The 17,657-nt window shown below is 36.1% G+C and overlaps 1 protein-coding gene across 4 annotated transcripts in view; it reads right to left on the bottom strand.

The window, feature by feature from the left end:
- The window catches only part of DNAJC13 (DnaJ heat shock protein family (Hsp40) member C13), a 134,050-nt gene that overhangs the window by 42,990 nt on the left and 73,403 nt on the right, over window positions 1-17,657 (bottom strand). For 3 of the 4 annotated variants that reach the window (XM_084989673.1, XM_021069457.2, XM_003132418.6), the window contains 11 exons: window positions 15,342-15,445; window positions 15,095-15,254; window positions 13,784-13,846; window positions 12,677-12,778; window positions 11,187-11,291; window positions 10,182-10,384; window positions 9,030-9,114; window positions 4,577-4,731; window positions 4,035-4,080; window positions 1,962-2,116; window positions 452-653 (listed from right to left, as the gene is read on the bottom strand). In XM_084989673.1, the coding sequence (XP_084845799.1) occupies window positions 452-653; window positions 1,962-2,116; window positions 4,035-4,080; window positions 4,577-4,731; window positions 9,030-9,114; window positions 10,182-10,384; window positions 11,187-11,291; window positions 12,677-12,778; window positions 13,784-13,846; window positions 15,095-15,254; window positions 15,342-15,445 (1,380 nt within the window). Of the gene's footprint in view, window positions 1-451; window positions 654-1,961; window positions 2,117-4,034; window positions 4,081-4,576; window positions 4,732-9,029; window positions 9,115-9,204; window positions 9,336-10,181; window positions 10,385-11,186; window positions 11,292-12,676; window positions 12,779-13,783; window positions 13,847-15,094; window positions 15,255-15,341; window positions 15,446-17,657 lie in introns of those variants that run through there. The other variant, XM_084989674.1, reaches the window with a different exon arrangement.

Here is a 17,657-nt window from a genome sequence, read left to right as displayed (position 1 = left end):
TAACACTATTACCATAACTGAGGCTTAGAGAAGCCAAGTATTATATTGAATGTTATATATAACCATTAATGGCCAAACTGAAATGCAAATCTCAGACTGCCTAACTCCAACATCTGTGAGAGTTAGGCAATTAATCAATCTGCTATTGATTAAGCTCCCACATCAAGCTATTATTTTATGTAATTGTGTCATATACATGAAACTTAGTTTGGTTTTTTGTCACAAAAGATCCATAGTATAAAGCCCTTTTATGTTCCCTGAAAAATCTTTCAGTATGGGGTTTACCCAAATATACTGAACTACTCAGTATGTACTCAGAGTTACACAGTGCTTAATTAGGAGGTAATATTTAAGAAAGCTATTATCCTTCTTATCACAGAAAGAAGAAATACTCAGAAGTTATTAGAGGCTATTTTTATGGTTTATAAAGACACAAATTAATCTAACTTACCGGGTCTTTAATTGGCCAATCTGGAAATCGGAGTGTATCACAAAGTTGCTTGAGGTAATAAATATTACAAAACAGTTCATTTTCTAGTTGTGGGTAATTGATAACCGGAATGGGACAATATTGATAAAGTGCTCTTGTGTTACTTTGAAGACGAGGTGTGAAATCAGCAAGATGGGCAGCAATCTTCTCTATCATGAGGCGCCTACAATTAGAAAAGTCTCCAAGCATTATGAAGGGATTATTTTCTTTTAGAGAAAAGGTTAAGATAAGCAGTCATCCAAGAGAATTACATGGATCTTTTTTAGAGTAACTCAGTTACTAGCCTAAAATGTGAGCTTTTAAGAATGTTACACAGGGTATCCTAAACTTACTGTGTGAAAACACTCCATGGATATAAAATTGTTTGTAATACCATCTATAAAGAAGACTACAGAGGAAAAGGCTGACATTACCAGCCCTTCTTAGTGAAAATTCAGTCATTAGAAGGTCAAATGGTGTGGAATCTACATGCATGAGGGCACAGCTACACAATCAAGTTAGCTATCACCCCCAAAGAAGTTCACTTAAGAGTCTTTATTTTAGTTAGCATAACCTGGGATACGGCCCTTAGCTAAGCAGAATTTTGATTTGCTCAGTAACTAGAGAGTTACATCTTTTAGATGTGGGTCTCATACTAACCAATCTTAGAAGAAAAATTATTCAGAGTAACTGTAATAAACTTATTCATATCCCTACATACTTGTTCCCAATGAAAAATGTAACTATCATACAGAATATATTCTAATTGGTGGCTAGCACATGCCAAGCCTACAGAAAAACCTATCAGAAAAGACACATGATGACCAGCAGGTGGCATCCTGAGTGTGAAGGAGTAACTTACTCAGAAGACCAACTGCCATGCAGTTAAGAGGACTAGGTGTTCTGCAAAGAGGCAGACTTGACACTGGAACTATGAAGTACCAAGTCTTTCCTGCACAGAGCCTGTCTGGACACTGACGTCAACCTCTAGGTCTCTTCTTTTTCTTGGTGAAAACAGGCTTTCCCCATGGCATTCTCCTGCTAACTTCCAGATTAAGGCCAAGGCGTGCTGGCTAGGGAACCCTCATTCTAAAATGATATGGAGTATCTCTAGTGGGATCCACTCTATGTGGGCACAGTTTTTAACCAGTACGGTTTAGTTCTGTTTCCATATACCCAAAAGGAATGTCTGGATTTTATCCATATATACCTGTATATTCCTTATATACATATTAATTCATTGCCTAAAAGCATCAGTATTAATAGGTGCCACCCTTACATAAAGCTTTATTAAGGTAACAGTACTTTTGTCAAATAACGTTAGAACAGAAAAAAGCTTAGGGCCTTGTCAACACTAGTCACTTGATTTGGCACCAATGACTACTATCACTTTAGATTATACAACTAGTGAAAGCAGTTCTTTTAATACAAGTCAAGCCAGATGGCAAGAGGCAAAGATCCTGTGTATAAATACAATCAACTGGCTATTTACCTCATTTCACTGCTCCAGATTGCTTCCGGAGTATCAAATTCTCCTAGAAAAATCTCAGAAAACTTTTCAGGCTCGTAATTTTCTAAGTAACAAACCATTGCTTCTGGCAGAATGTGCCCAAGTATACTTCTCTGAAAAATATCTTGTCCTTTTGTCTTTAAAACAAAACAAAATATAGTCAGAAACACTATAGTTATCTTTCAGTTTTCTAATAAATGAATTAGGACTAGAGAACATTTTAAGAAAAAAGAGTAATTGAAACAAATTGCTTTTATGATTTGGGAATTTAGATGGAAAAATGGCAAAGTATGAAGTGCAAGATGTCTGGTATAAACTGGCTTGGCATGAGCTCCAGGTGGAACCATCCCCTCCAGCCCTGCAGTGGCCTTAACCTCCTCAGGTGTACTCCTCAGTAACCTCCTCAGGTACTGCCAACATAAATTAGGACAATTGCCCTCTAGCCATGTGTAACAGTAATGAACAATGCAAGAATGACTCTGCAAAGATTAACATCAACTATCCTATGTTACATTGTTTGCTGTAGTTCCCACCTGCACCTGCTTCTGTTTTCAAAAATATGCCTGTACGGAAAAATCACGATCTTAAAAAGCCTATCCTCATGCAGTGGCTAAAACTTATTTATTTAGTCCTTTTTGTCTTTTTACGTACACACCTGTGGCATATAAATACTCTTCTTATTTCCCTCTAGGAAAATTGAAAATTTTTTATTCTTCTAGAATCTGATAAAGGGGGAGAAAAAGTCAGACCTGGTTCTATCACTTAGTGCCAAGACAAATTAGATGATGAATATTTATATTTATTTTTACTAATAAAAGCCATAAATTCACAATCTATTAAACTTCTGGGTGAAGAACTGATTTGTTCTGTTCTTTAGAATACTATTATTTGGTAATTCCTACATCTAGAGTTCTACAAACAAAAACTGTTTTTCTCTAATTAGTCAAAATATTGTTAGGTAAAATGATGTAGTTTCTTATAACATTAGAAAAAAATTACATATTCATTAACTGTAAGAAAGAAAAGGAACAAAAAGGATGTCAAAAAGCCTATGTTACCTTAAGATGGTAGCATTTGAGGCAAATTTTTTAAAAACCTTATATTCTCATTTCCTATTTGTATAAAGCTATGGACATCATACTTTTACGTTATTAGAATACAGACATATTAGTTTTCAGTGCTTTGCTGGCTGCTCTATAAAACCTGCAGTTTAGTCTCGTGTCTGTTGTCAAAGTGGTGTACATTCCTTGGTTAGTCTCAAAAAGTGGTCTAGTGTTGCTTTATTCTGCTCTCGACTTTGAAAATCAAAGTTCCATGAAAGGGCTGACAAAATTTCAAACACCCTTCAGTTATATGTCTATAATAAATACCTCTGCAAAATTTAAAGCTACATTTTGTCACATCTACATGGGTAAGTCTCATCTTTTTTTTTGGATTCCTACTTTTCCTCCTCTGTAAAGTGGGAAGAACAGCTGAGAGTACCAATAAAATTAAGTACCTTCAAAAAAGAAATGGTACTTCTCTCATGTTGGGATCTAAACAAAAAGAAACTGGAGGTCTGGGAGTTCCCTTGTGGCACAGTGAGTTAAGGATCCAGCCTCATCACTGTGGCTTGGGTTGCTGCTTGGGTGTGGGTTCAATCCCTGGCCCAGGAACTTCCTTGTGTGGCAGGTATGGCCAAAAAAAACAAAGAAGGTGGAAGTCTCACTGAATCTTAGCTGACTATATGAGACTAGAGTATGCACTAAATTATTTATGAACATTACTAATCTAAATTTTACACAAAGGGAACAAGTTATATTCACAGCAACATCAGGTTATAACATATCTAACAATTTCAACAGTAGGTCTAATAGACATGTATTTTCATTTTAAAAATATTAGCTTATTAGACTTTCTATTGTGCAAACTACCACAAGGGAGGCAAAAAATGAATAAAACAATACCTGCTCTCAAGTGCTTATAATCTAGGAAATATACACAGCTCAGTAACTTCAGTGCCAAGACAGCTTACCCAGTGTTAAGTTACATATTCAGAGGATAAATCTGGCTTACCTCCTCTGACTTGAAAGCCTGTTTGGTATGTGTGTACTTCAAAAATCTAGGAAAAAAAAAATTTGTCAGGTACAGAACTGATTTAGATTTAGTAACCTTAGCTTTCTAAGACCAGATCTTTTTTATATAAGTAAAAGCCACAAAAGGCAACTTGTAAGTAAATATTCCCAAATTGTTTAAGTTCTAAGGCAAGAACTTAATTAGAAAAAAATTTAAACTATGGTCATATTACAGTTATGTAATAATTGCTCAATTTTAAGGAAAAAGCAAAATGTAAAACTGTGAATAATATGAATACGGTTATATTAAATCTGTATGATTAAATGCCAGATGATGATACAATTTTTACATTAATTAGATGTGGTAAAGTGTGTAATTCTGAATAATTTCTCCCCATTCTTCTAATTTTCAAATTTTCAGACATATAAATAGTTCTTACAGTGAAAAATTTAATAAAAGCAGTGAGGAACTCACAAAAAATTAATAAATCTGTCCCTGCACAATTCAAATAATTTCAAATAGATTATCATTAGAGCTCTTACCGAGCAACAGGAAGCACATTGGAACCTGTATACATCATGATAAAAAAAAATACTCCACTAAGATAAAGACGAGGTAACTGTGGGTTATCTTGCATGATATGGTATAACAAAATAGCGACTTTCTCAACAAGGATAGGATCAAAGGTCAGCAGTAGCTAGAAAAAAAAAAAGAAATAAAATTTTTTTATTATTGGGTAGTAAAAAAACTGCAACATCATTCATCTTACGTTTAGGCATTTCACGTGCTGAGAATGTAGTAAGCTACAGACTAAACATCTGTTGGATTCAGTACGCTTGTCCACTAGGCTCTAAACAGATTTGAAAAATAATTTATTTTACACCCAATGCTGAGATAGTAAAATATTAATAGAAAACTGATCAAAACTTATTTGTAAAAAGCCCAAATATGCCTGAAGTTGTTCTGTCATGATTATAGATAAAACTGTTTCCTGTGCAGGAATCTCCTGAATGGACTTCTCTACTCATGACAAAAGGGGGGAAAAAAGTAGCTAGGTGTTAGGTTAGTTTCAGGTCAGTTGAGTTGAAATGAAGTATCCCCTCAAGATGGTTTAAGAACTCAAAGAGCTGAGCAGAGAAGAGCTTTCAAAGAGCAGTAAAAAACAGATCTACACATGCACGTAGAAAGCAGGAGGGTAAAAGAAATACCAGCAGTACTTCTACCATCAGAAAAAAACCAAAAGTTATGGTCTCTAGAAATCTGAGCTTGTAATACTGAAAGAACTATCTGGGATCACTGTAATAAGTCTCAGCTAATAATTTAAAAATATATATGTATATACAGTATTACTACAACTAAACATCTGATAAAGAAATTTAGTAAGTTTTATGTTAATAAAAATGGCATTTCAATTTCCTATAAACATCTATCTCTGAAGAATCCCCAATTTGGAGTCAAATGCTACCAGTAAATACAATAATGAGAGTAAGTACCATCTCAGATTAGGAGGGCAAAAAGTTCTAGAAGCAGAGTATAAGACTGAATAGCGGAGTTCCCGTCGTGGCGCAGTGGTTAACGAATCCGACTAGGAACCATGAGGTTGCGGGTTCGGTCCCTGCCCCTGCTCAGTGGGTTAACGATCCGGCGTTGCCGTGAGCTGTGGTGTAGGTTGCAGACGCGGCTTGGATCCAGCGTTGCTGTGGCTCTGGTGTAGGCCGGTGACTACGGCTCCGATTCGACCCCTAGCCTGGGAACCTCCATATGCCGCGGGAGCGGCCCAAAGAAATAGCAAAAAGACAAAAAAAAAAAAAAAAAAAAAAAAAAAGACTGAATAGCCACATGTCTTTAGGTAAATATTTAAATTTCTATGTTTTGGTGTCTCATTTGTTCAACAACATATTTAGATTAAATGTTTAGTACTATGACATATTTTACAAAAGAGAAAGTGAGATACAATAATACAAGGTTTTCTCTGGTGTTAATGGTGTTTATAGCTTAAAACTTAACATCACTTTAACAAAATTATAGGAATTAACCAGGCAACAACCTGGAACATCTGAAAGTGTGACTATATCAGAAAACCTAGGACATTCACTCACTGTTATCTTAGACCACTCTAAAAATTCTGGACAAACTGGTAATTGGTCTTAAAGTCAAATGATATACAGAAATCCATACTAAGCAACGTACATAGATAATGTTTCTGAAAACCACTACAGCTGCCTAACTGTGCTTAGCAAGAATAAGGCCTCCTAGAATATAGAAAATTAAGTGAAAACAAAAATAGCTTATAAAATATATATTTTCGAACTCAGTATAAAAATTATGGGAAGCGTCATGGCACAGCAGAAACAAATCTGACTAGGAACCATTAGGTTGCGGGTTCGATCCCTAGCCTCACTCAGTGGGTTAAGGATCCGGCGTTGCCATGAGTTGTGGTTTAGGTTGCTGACATGGTTCAGATCTGATGTTGCTGTGGCTGTGGTGTAGGCTGGCAGCTACAGCTCCAATTAGACCCCTAGCCTGGGAACCTCCATATGCTGCGGGTACAGCCCAAAAAGGACAAACAACAACAACAAAAACAGGAAATTATGGGAAGCATATACTGTTAAAAGCAGCTGGGTTTAATCAATAAGTTTCTTCTCTTCAATCATTTTACTGTTTGGATAAGAATAAAAATTGGGGGGGAAAAAAGGGAGTTCCCATTGTGTGGCGCAGTGGAAACAAATCCAACTAGTATCCATGAGGACAAAGGTTTGATCTCTGGCATCCCTCAGTGGGTCAGGGATCCAGGGTTGCTGCGAGTTGTGGTGGAGGTGGCAGACGTGGCTTGGATCCTGCATTGCTATGGCTGTGGTGCAGGCCGGCAGCTGCAGCTCTGATTTGACCCCTAGCCTGGGAACTTCCACATGCTGCAAGTGTGGCCCTAAAAACAAACAAACAAACAAAATTTGGTTAATTAAAATAGAACTTCCCCTGCCGAAGTTTCACATTACACTGACCACATCTCTTAAAATTTTTCAGTCATCCCTTCCTGGCCTAAAATTCAGCTTGTTTGCATTTACTTCTTCTTTTTGTTTTTGGGGGGTGTCTTTTTAGGGCTGCACCCATGGCATATGGAGGTCCCCAGGCTAGGGGTTGAATCAGAGCTGTAGCCACTGGCCTACACCACAGCAACATCAGATCCGAGCCGCATCAGTGACCTACACCACAGCTCATGGCAACGCCGGATCCTTACTCACTGAGCAAGGCCAGGGACTGAACCTGAGTCCCCATGGATACTAGTCAGATTCATTTCCACTCAGCCATGACAGGAACTCCCTACTTCTTCCCTTTCAGTTTCCTAAGTCTTAGAAAAATGTTTGGGAGAGGTAGATTTTCTAGCACAGCCCTTTATTTACATGTTGAGAAGGACCAGAAGAGAAATGCACCATCTCACATATGCAGCCATAGAATCCTATAGGCCAGGGTGGTAGTGGGCTATAAGAAATAACCAGAATGCTCTTTCATTTAAGCCTCTAAAAATAAATGCTCATGACAGAAAAGCACACAAATGTTGAAATTCTGCTATACTTAAAAAACAGACGTTTGAGGAAAAAAATTTTTAAGTTGATAGGGCACTATCACTGTCATATTCAGAAGCCTTTTTCCTTACTGGTGACTTTCACAGGCACCTATGTGTTTGTGAATGTAATATGCTGAGTAATATACTCCTCTCCCTTTTCATACCAATGCACAACTGAGAGATACAAAAGGCGCAAGTTACTGACATGTGTTTTAAAGTCACACCATCAGTGGTTAACATAAAAAAAAAAGATTTGACAACAGAATATTCAATAGACAGGAGGAAAACATTGACCTGAAATCTCTGGGACCTGACTTAGGTCACATCTGGAGTTTATGTAGCTTAATTCCCAAAGAATAGAATAAAAAGAAAAAAGAAAGAAAAGATAACTTTAATAATATATCCTACATAATGACCACTCAGTGCTTTGGATCAGTTTGCTATCCATGAAAACATATAATAGACATGAGTCAAAAACTCTGAAGCAAGCTGAAAAGACTGCTATTTCTTTTTTTTTTTTTTTTGTCTTTTCTAGGGCCAAACCCTTGGCATATGGAGGTTCCCAGGCTGGGGGTCTGATCAGAGCTGTAGCCGCTGGCCTACACCTCAGTCACGGCAACACAGGATCTGAGCCATGTCTGCAACCTATACCACAGCTCACAGCAATGCCAGATCCTTGACCCACTGAGCGAGGCCAGGGGTCGAACCCACAACCCCATGACTCCTAGTCAGATTCATTAACCACTAAGCCATGACGGGAACTCCAAGACAGCTATTTCTTAAGATGTAACCCACCATGTTCCATCTGTGGCCTGCTGGTATGCTTCCCAGGAGCCCTCACAACAACATTCACCACAAACATGAGTTATTACAACGCTGTGATTTTTAAGAACAAATAATAAAACTTTTCAAGTTCCCGCCATGGCTCAGCGGAAACAAATCTGACTAGTACCCATGACGACACAGGTTCGATCCCTGTCCTGACTCAGTGGGTTAAGGATCCAGCATTGCTATGAGCTGTGATGTAGGTCGCAGACACAGCTCAGATCCTGTGCTGCTGTGGCTGTGGCGTAGGTTGGTGCCTACAGTTCCAATTCAACCCCCAGCCTGGGAAGCTCCATATGCCGTGGGTGCAGCCCCAAAAAGTGGCCCCCCGCAAAAAAAACCCCAAAAACCTTTCAAGAATAATTCTCAAGCCTGGATGCTTCCCATTTTTAGGCTCTTGGCTACCCAACCTTCCACAGTATATTGAGAATATCAACTCAATCAGGAGTAAGTGAAGTAAGTATAATTCAGGGTTTAGGTTTTTTGAAAATGAGTTACACTACAATTAAAAAAAAAAAAAAAAAAAAGACCGGGGCTCACAATAAAATTAGGGGAAAATGATTCTTAAAACAGTATTCCTCTTTTATAACATAAAAATAACTTACCTGAATAATATGGGGAAGGCAAGCATTGTCTGACAGCAGCCTTTTCACTCTGGGTAAAGGGCGAATGATGGCATTATCTTGATCCCTAGAAAATATTTTCCATGATCAAAATTTAATATATTTAAATTTGTATGTTCAGAGCATATGACATTCTACTAGGCATGAAGCATATTACCTTACTTTTTTGTTAATGAAGACTAAGCTCTCATACAGCTGGGAACATGATTAGGTATTTTGGTTTAAATCTATTTGGCTGCTTAATATGACTTCATTTCCTTCCATAAGATTTCCTTGAAAAACAGTACCCTAGAAGAGCCAGAGACTCTTATTTATTATTTAATTGATTAAATTTGGTGTTGTCCAACACACTGTCAGTGGATATTCCCCCCAAAGGGCATATCAAACTTTGTCAGGTAAATGTAAACCTTAATTTAACTACTCTTAGTATTTTCCAACTCTAGCCTTAATTTTAATGCTGTATTTCTTCTACACACTAATTGTATAGTTTTAAGCCTGATCTGAACTCAATGGAACTATGAAAAAGTCTCGAGTGTTGTAAAATTGGTAATTTCTCAGTAAATCCCATCACAAAATATCTTTACTACAGTAATAAAATGAGATGACGTATATTCAAATACTTTATAAAGACTGAAAAGTTCCATGCAAGGGTTATAATTACAACTATCACTAGACAGATAACAAAGTCTCACCTTCATTAGTGAAGTGAGGAAAGATGGGGGCTTAGACTCATGTTCCTAAACCAGACAGAGCAGGAGGAGGCACTAGGTACTCATACCTGTCTATGAACTACAATGTGTTTATTTCAAAATGTTCATGCCTGATTCATATGAATATGACAACAGTTATTATTGCTAGATTGCAGCTAGTAAGCCTCAATTCTGTAATATTAAGTTTCCCAGAGATAGTTGCTTTTCAGACAACTTTATCAATAGAGTTTGCAAATGACTTCTTTGTTATCTTATTTCAAAAAGCTCCAAAATTCAAAGCAGCACTCCCCCAAGGCCATAAATGAAAGACTTTTGCTGTAAGTCACCAGAGCAATCCCATGCCTTAGCAAGCACCCATATAAATGGGGAGAACAAAATGTTTTACAGTCCCTGTTAATCATGGAAATGGTCAATTACATTTTACCTGCTTGGAAAATATCCACACATTGTGATCAACATGTTCAATATAAGGGTAGCAAGGTCAGTTTCATTTAGCACAGCCTGTCCACTGGCTAACAGACACCATTTAAGCTGGGGTATTGCCTGAAGGGGTCGCCATCCATCCATGCCTTGAGCCCAGCATCTGGTTTTTGCATTTAACATTCCTTTGGTCCACAATTCTTGCATCTAAATGAATGGAAACCATCATTACTACAAACAAAACAAAATGTTCTGCTAATATTTTCTATTTTATAGTAAATATGCAAATTCACTATTAGAAAACAACAAACTTCTGTTGACAAGCCTTCAGGAACTCAAATTTGGCTACAAATTTAAGAAAATAACCATTTTAGCTGGCCAAACTTCAAAGCAAAATGAACACTAAAATGAATAAAAACAGTAGGCAGAGTATAAAGCAAAATGAACACTAAAAAGAATAAAAACAGTAGGCAGAGTATAAAATTAAATTAAATATAAGCAGAAGGCTTGATCTTCTATAAAACTATCTTTGACTAAATTGCAACTAAGCCTAGGAACTTAAGGACGGGAGGGCGGGATCAAACATCAGCAGATGTTGAGATGGAAGATGCCTGTGGAATGTATAGGCAATTTGCAATGAATTTCAGACTGCATATTAAAACACCTGTTCATCAAGAAGCTTTATGGCTTGACACAATTATTAACATAGCAAATGTTACAGAAAATTCATTAAAAACATGAGAGCTACCCTCCCTAACAACAGCCTTTAAACAATAAGGTTTGAAGACATGATATTGTGTGTGTGTGTATGCATGTACACACATGCGTGCACACCTAGAAATGCAAGCTATCTAAATCATTCATGCAGAAATGGAATGGCAGTCCCTGGAGCTGATGACAGTAAATCAAATCATAGTTTAAAAATATTCCACATCTCTATATGTGCTAAGCAAGAGTACACAAGAAAGGCTAAAAAGACTTCGACAAAAAGTTTCTCTAAGACACAAACCTCATGAAATCCATATGGGCCACTCCTCTCTTTGTCTGCATTGCCAAAGTACCATTCTTTTTCACTCTCTCTTTTCATATCTGGAGCAGCTTCAATTACATTGCTCTAGGTTTTAAAAAAATTTAGTTATTTTCCAAGGCAAAAATAATCTAAGGAGCCAAATATCATAAAAAGTTACACAGTACTAATTTCTCAAGTTTATATTTCTTTAGAAATCCATCTAAAATTCTAAGTGACCTCATTGCAAGAGTTATGGATTATGCGCCTAACCTAATAGGCCAAAACTGCTATTTCTTTATTATGCATATGAAGTAAAGTTTCCTAAATTTACTTGACAACATAAGCTAAATTCTAAGATAACTATATTCCTGATGATAATTAAAAATTCTCAAGACACTAAAATTTTAGCAGCAAAAAAACTGGAAATAGTTACATAATTAAACATATACCATTAACCTAAACCCCAATGCTCAAAATACTAAAGTTCTTTTGAGTGGGAAAAAACTAACTCCAACTAAACGTTTCAATAAACACCTGATGCTAATAATCGGGTCATATAATTTTAATTATCTATGTTCATGAGACTCTAGGATAGAATTTTTAAGTAGTTAGTATATTTTATTAAAACTTGATTTTAAATACCCTCAATTACTATCAGCTTTCAGTTAGATTCATATAGAGAGGTACAGGAAAGTGATTAAAAGCATAGACTTCTGGATTCTAACTATGGCTCTGTCCTTTACTGGGTGACCTTGGACAACATAATTAGCCTCTCTGTCCCTTACTTTCCTCATTTGTAAAATGGGAGGGCTACTGAGGGATTTAAAGAGCTAATATGTTATGTATACCAGAACAGTACCTGGTACACTGTAATATGATACAAGCATTATAATTACTATTATTTATACCTAATAGAAAATGCCATTATCTTAATATATATACAGCACGTTTGCTCACAATTTTCAGCCAAAACATGACATCTCCTCAAACAAGGAGATTAACCAAAAATATAATACTAAACCAAAACTACCACCAATGAACTTAGTACAGGTATCAGAAGAGGCCTTTCCAATAGAGACTTGCAGCTCTGCTCTCTTACTGGCTGGTTTCAGTAAGGCTCCCAAATTCCTCAAGGCAAAGTATAGTCTCAATGGCTGTCAATCCTGAAAATTCTAGTTATATAACTGATAGATTCAGTTTAAAGCCTAAAGGACATATTGCCTCAAATTAAGCCACATTAGAGATGCAGTTACTTCATAAAAGTTAAAAGAGACATCAGAAAAATAAAACTGATCATCACTGCCCATTTTAGTTATTTCACTTTTTGTGTGTGTGACTTAACCTCCCAAGCATTATTACTATCATAATTATTGGCGAAATACATTCATGGCCACACATACTGACGTATTTTCAGATTTGTATGATTCATTTGATCCTAAATTCATACTCAAAGAAAGTTAAGCTGGTAAAATCTAGATAAGCATACATACTTGCAGGGGTACTGTAGCTCGGCTTACATGCAGATGTGCAAGGGTAAGCAAGTCTACAAGGATTCTAATTCCATTTGAATCCATGAGGTCCTTAACATTTTTCTGTTGGACAAAAACATATTTACATAATTTAAAATATTTCCCTCCAATAGATATTACTACCTAAAAGTCTCTCAAAGAATAGAATATTTGGAATCTCTTTGGAAAAACTGACACAGGATTTTGTGTTCAAGTAGCACAAATTTAGATAAAGATTAAATGGGCAAAACTATATTACAGAGATCACATAATAAATTTTTACTTAAATATGTTCTGAGCAAAACAAAATAAAATAAACAAATTAAGGCCTGACAGGAATATTATATGTCAAAAGTTGCTGCCCCCCCAAAAAAACAAAAACAAAAAACCCTGGCAGGAAATAACACCCAAGATAAACTCTCTGGTTCTCCAATTATCCTGCATTTTCCAACATCATTTTGTTAATTAAAGATTACTTATACCTGATTATATTAAAAACATTTTTTTTTTTTTTTTGATTTTTAGGATATGGAAGTTTCCACACTAGGGGTTGAACTGCAGCTGCATGCCACAACCTGTGTCACAGCCACGGCAATCCAGGATCCGAGCCGTGTCTGCGACCCACACCACAGCTCACAGCAATGCCGGGTCTTTAACCTACTGTGTAAGGCCAGGGATCGAACCCACAACCTCATGGATACTAGTTGGGTCCGAAACCTGCTGAGCCACAACAGGAACTTCCTAAAAAAACTTTTTAATGTTCCAGTTTGTTTTTGTAAACAAGAGAAAAACTAGTAATTCTTAGAAGTTAGATGATAATTTAAATTAAATTCTCCTAGGACTTATAAATTTTACTTCATTTAAAAACATGTGCCTTATTTACTAAAAGAGAATAAGATTAAGCAAGTCAGTGTTGGTTTCAAAAATGAGTATTTGGCAAAAACTTTTCCTTTCAAGAGCTGAGAGCACACAGAACTTCCTGATCTAAAATAAGACAAGAATTAATGCCAACTGTAATCATTTATCTTCATCGCATATGCATGTGACTTAACTTGGCAATATTATTCATATTTATGCAAAATACTGTACCTTGTTAAGGATCAACTTGTTAAGGAAGAGGATCAACCTATCTCGTTCAAGTTTATCTGTGCACTATTGAAATAAATGAGAATTTAGTCAGAAGTGAATAGAAACACAAATTAAGACATTTACTATCACTGGACAAAGTCAATCAACAGCCAAAAAGAAATAATATCTTTTAAACAAAGAAAATCAGAAGACTGTTAATTATTACAATTCCTCAATGTCTTACATTCTTTGTAATTTTATATAACTTGCATAACATAAACAGATTAACATACAGCTTTAAGAATGTATATAAAAACTGAAGTAAATCAAAGAATTGCCCAAATGATACTCCTATGTTAAATAAAAATTCTAAAGGATTAGTGATTTTTCACATATAAATCACATTATCATGAACACAAAAGAGAAGGATCAATGCATCTACCTAAAATATAAATGCTATGCTACAACTCCTTAGGTTCACTGGAGTAAGAATTATTAGAATTTAATCGTGTAATCTGGTCTAACAGCAAAAAAATCAGGATTTTCATTTCGTTATTTCCTGAGTATGTTTTGTAAACTTATTCAGAAAGTTCAGTTTATTCAGATGTTCACAGTTCACATCAGTTTTCTAATTCATAAACCATGACTGACAAGTAAGGCAATTAAAGCAAGCACTGGTGACCGTTTTAAAAATTGATGCAATGACTCAAAGGCAATTCACTGAAATTTAAACTGTTAAATATAGGAGGAATGTAAACACAAATGAAAAAATAAAGTATATATAATGTAACAGGTAACACAAGTTTTGAACTGTGTAACGGATGAACTGATCAGTTTCTTTCTTCACCCTGATCAAGTGTTAAATGAAAAAAATTTCTAAAATTGAAAAAAAAAACTGTGTGCTATTTTTTGTTTCTTCATCATTGTAGTTCTAAAATTTTTACTATTTTCACACTTTGAAGTTTTTAGTATGCTAGCATCATTTAAGATTTTTCCAAAACGGAAAATCAAAAGTATGTACAACTCTAAAAGTCATTAGTACTTTTACAAACCTGTCCAACTCACCCATACTTAAAGACTAACGAATAGGTCACTAAAGTCATTCAAAAGCAGCAACTGAAAAAAAAAAAACTGACGTGGACAAATACTTACTCATTAGTTATTTCCCTGTTTATCTACCTTATATTTAAAAGTATAATGTAAATTACAGAAAAACTCATGTGGAAAGTTATAGTAGCAATGTGATCAAACAGAACTTAAATTTCATTTTGAAAATTTAACGCATACCCAATGACATTATCAAATAGCAGTTTCTTTTAATGATACCCTTACCCGCTCTAACATCCCAATGATATATCTTGTATCTGTAAAAGGTCCTATTTCTTCATGACATCTGCCATAAACAATAGCGAGGGCTTGTAAACATAAACACTTCATGTTTACTTTTGGGGTAAGCAGAAAACGATGATAAAGCTCATTGAAAAATTCATACCTAGATTAAAAAAAAAAAGTCCATGATACAATCAGTCATGAAACTAACAGTAAAAACAAATATAACAAGATATAAAGAGTAGCTTACGATCTCTTAATTGATCCACTGTCTTCATTCTCGTCTTCCTCCAATAGTAATCTCAAGTAATAATCTCCTATTTTGATTTCCTCTGCCAAGCACTCATATTTAACCTTTATTAACAAAAGAAAAGTATATCATTTCAGTCTACAATCCTTTTTTGGCTATTTCCATATAATCACTTAAAGTCTTTTTGTTCAGAGCTTTATTCTTTTCTTCATAAGACAGCCCTGAACAAAAAAATTCACCATTTCTTAAGATATCTGGTAACTCATTATTATTAATATGACTTACTAGTTCAATTAAATGTCAGAATCATACAGCAATTTTATCAATGTAAAACTGCTAATAAAAATTGTCACAGGGAAGAAGGATCAAGATGGCAGTGGAGTAAGACTTGGAGCTCACTTTCTCCCAAAACACATCAAAAAACATATCTAAATGTAGAACGATTCACACAGACCATCTACTGAACACTGGGAGAAGAACTTAAACCTCCAAAAAGGGCAAGAAACCCTCCACATAACTGGGTAAAACAAAAGAGAAAAAGAAAGAAAGAAAGAAAGAAAATTATCATAGGAGAAGAGTTCTCATCGTGGCTCAGCAGTTAAGGAACCCGACTAGTACCCATGAGGACATGGGTTTGATCCCTGGCCTCACTCAGTAGGTTAAGGATGCAGCATTGCCGTGAACTGTAGTGTAGGTTGCAGACACGGTTCAGATCCACTGCTGCTGTGGCTGTGGTGTAGGCCGGCAGCTACAGCTCCAGTTCAACCCCTAGCCTGGGATCCCCCATATGCTGTGGGTGTGGCCCTAAAAAAAAATTGTCACAGGATTATATGATGTCCAGGAAAACTTAAGGAAGAAAATACCATAACATCATTAGGGGATAATCTGCTTCACTCCTTTCCCAGCCGGCCAATGACCAAGCAAAAAGTAAATGGACCCATGTCACCTAGTTTGCCAAACTCACACAAGGTACTTCAGGTCTTCCCTCATCTCCCAACTCCATATTATGGCATATTTTTATACAATGTTCATTCTCTGTAATAATGAACTCCAGGCTACACATTAGAGGTGGTATATGAAGGAGTAGTCCATGATCTGGAGCTGAGGCTTGTGTCAAGCAAAGATTTGCAAGCAACTGTAAAAAGGAATTCTTTGACCAGATTGTCAAAATTTTTTTTCCAAAGCTTAAAATGACTGATCTCTAAAAATATAAACTACACAAAATCAATATATATGTTTCATTTTTTCCTATAAATTCCGAGTTTCATTTCATTCAATTTCTCTTCATTAATACTATTCATTTATACATTACCATACATAGGTATATGCCATGCACCGTTCTAGTCATTAGGGATACAGCAATAAACAAATGTAAAATTTCTGTCCTCATAGAAGTAGCAGATAAAAAAAGTAAAACAGATATGATAATGGGGTGACAGTAAGTTCTATGGAGTAAAATAAAGGAGGGAAAGGGGATAGAACGAATGAATGTGTGTATACGTGTATGTGTGTGTGTGTGCGTGTGATATGAGAGAGAGACAGAGCTCTATTTTTCAATTAAGAAGGCCCGTTCAGATGATCACATTCAGTAGAAGACCTGAGGAAATGAGGCTCTCTGGAGAAATGAATATTCTAGGCAGAGAGAACAGCAAGTAGAAAGATCTTGTTTCAGGATCATGAATTTGCTGTTTTTGGGGAAGCCAGTGTGGCCAGAGCAACAGTGAAAGAATATTAGGAGATGAAATCAAAGAAACAACACTTGCTTGGGTTTAGGGGGTACAGATCTTGTCTTAGAAGTGATTTTAAAGACCCAGGCTTTTACTAAGTGAGGTGGAGAGCAAGAGAAGCACCAAAAGCCTTTGAGCAGAGAAGTAACAAGATCTACTTATATTATAACAAGATCACATTGCTACTAAATTGATAACAGATTAGAGAGGCAAGGGTGGAAGCAGGGATACTGGCACAATCCCACAGAGAGAAGAGGGCAGGGTTCTGGGTAAATCTTGGATAGGATTTCATTGAATAGGATTTGTTGAGAAATTGAATTTGGGGCATAAGACAAAAGATGATTTCAAGGGCTTTTTTTGTTTTCTTTTTCGGGCCACACCTGCAGCATGTGGAAGTTCCCAGGCTAGGGGTCAATCGGAGTTAGAACTGCTGGCCTACTCCACAGCCACGCCAGATCTGAGCCTACACCACAGCTCACAGCAATAACAGATCGTTAACCCACTGAGGCAGGCCAGGGATCGAATGAGTATCCTCATGTATATTAGTCAGGTTAATTTCTGCTGTGACACAAGAACTCCCAATTTCAAG

This window comes from Sus scrofa, chromosome 13 (assembly GCF_054392235.1).
Source record: "Sus scrofa isolate SSC_HxYL_T2T_F1_AM1 chromosome 13, Sscrofa_HxYL_maternal_Yorkshire_Landrace_v2.0, whole genome shotgun sequence".
NCBI classification, from domain to species: Eukaryota; Metazoa; Chordata; class Mammalia; order Artiodactyla; family Suidae; genus Sus; species Sus scrofa.
The sequence above is the reverse complement of the archived record's forward strand: the minus strand, read 5'-3'. Positions and strand labels throughout refer to the sequence as shown.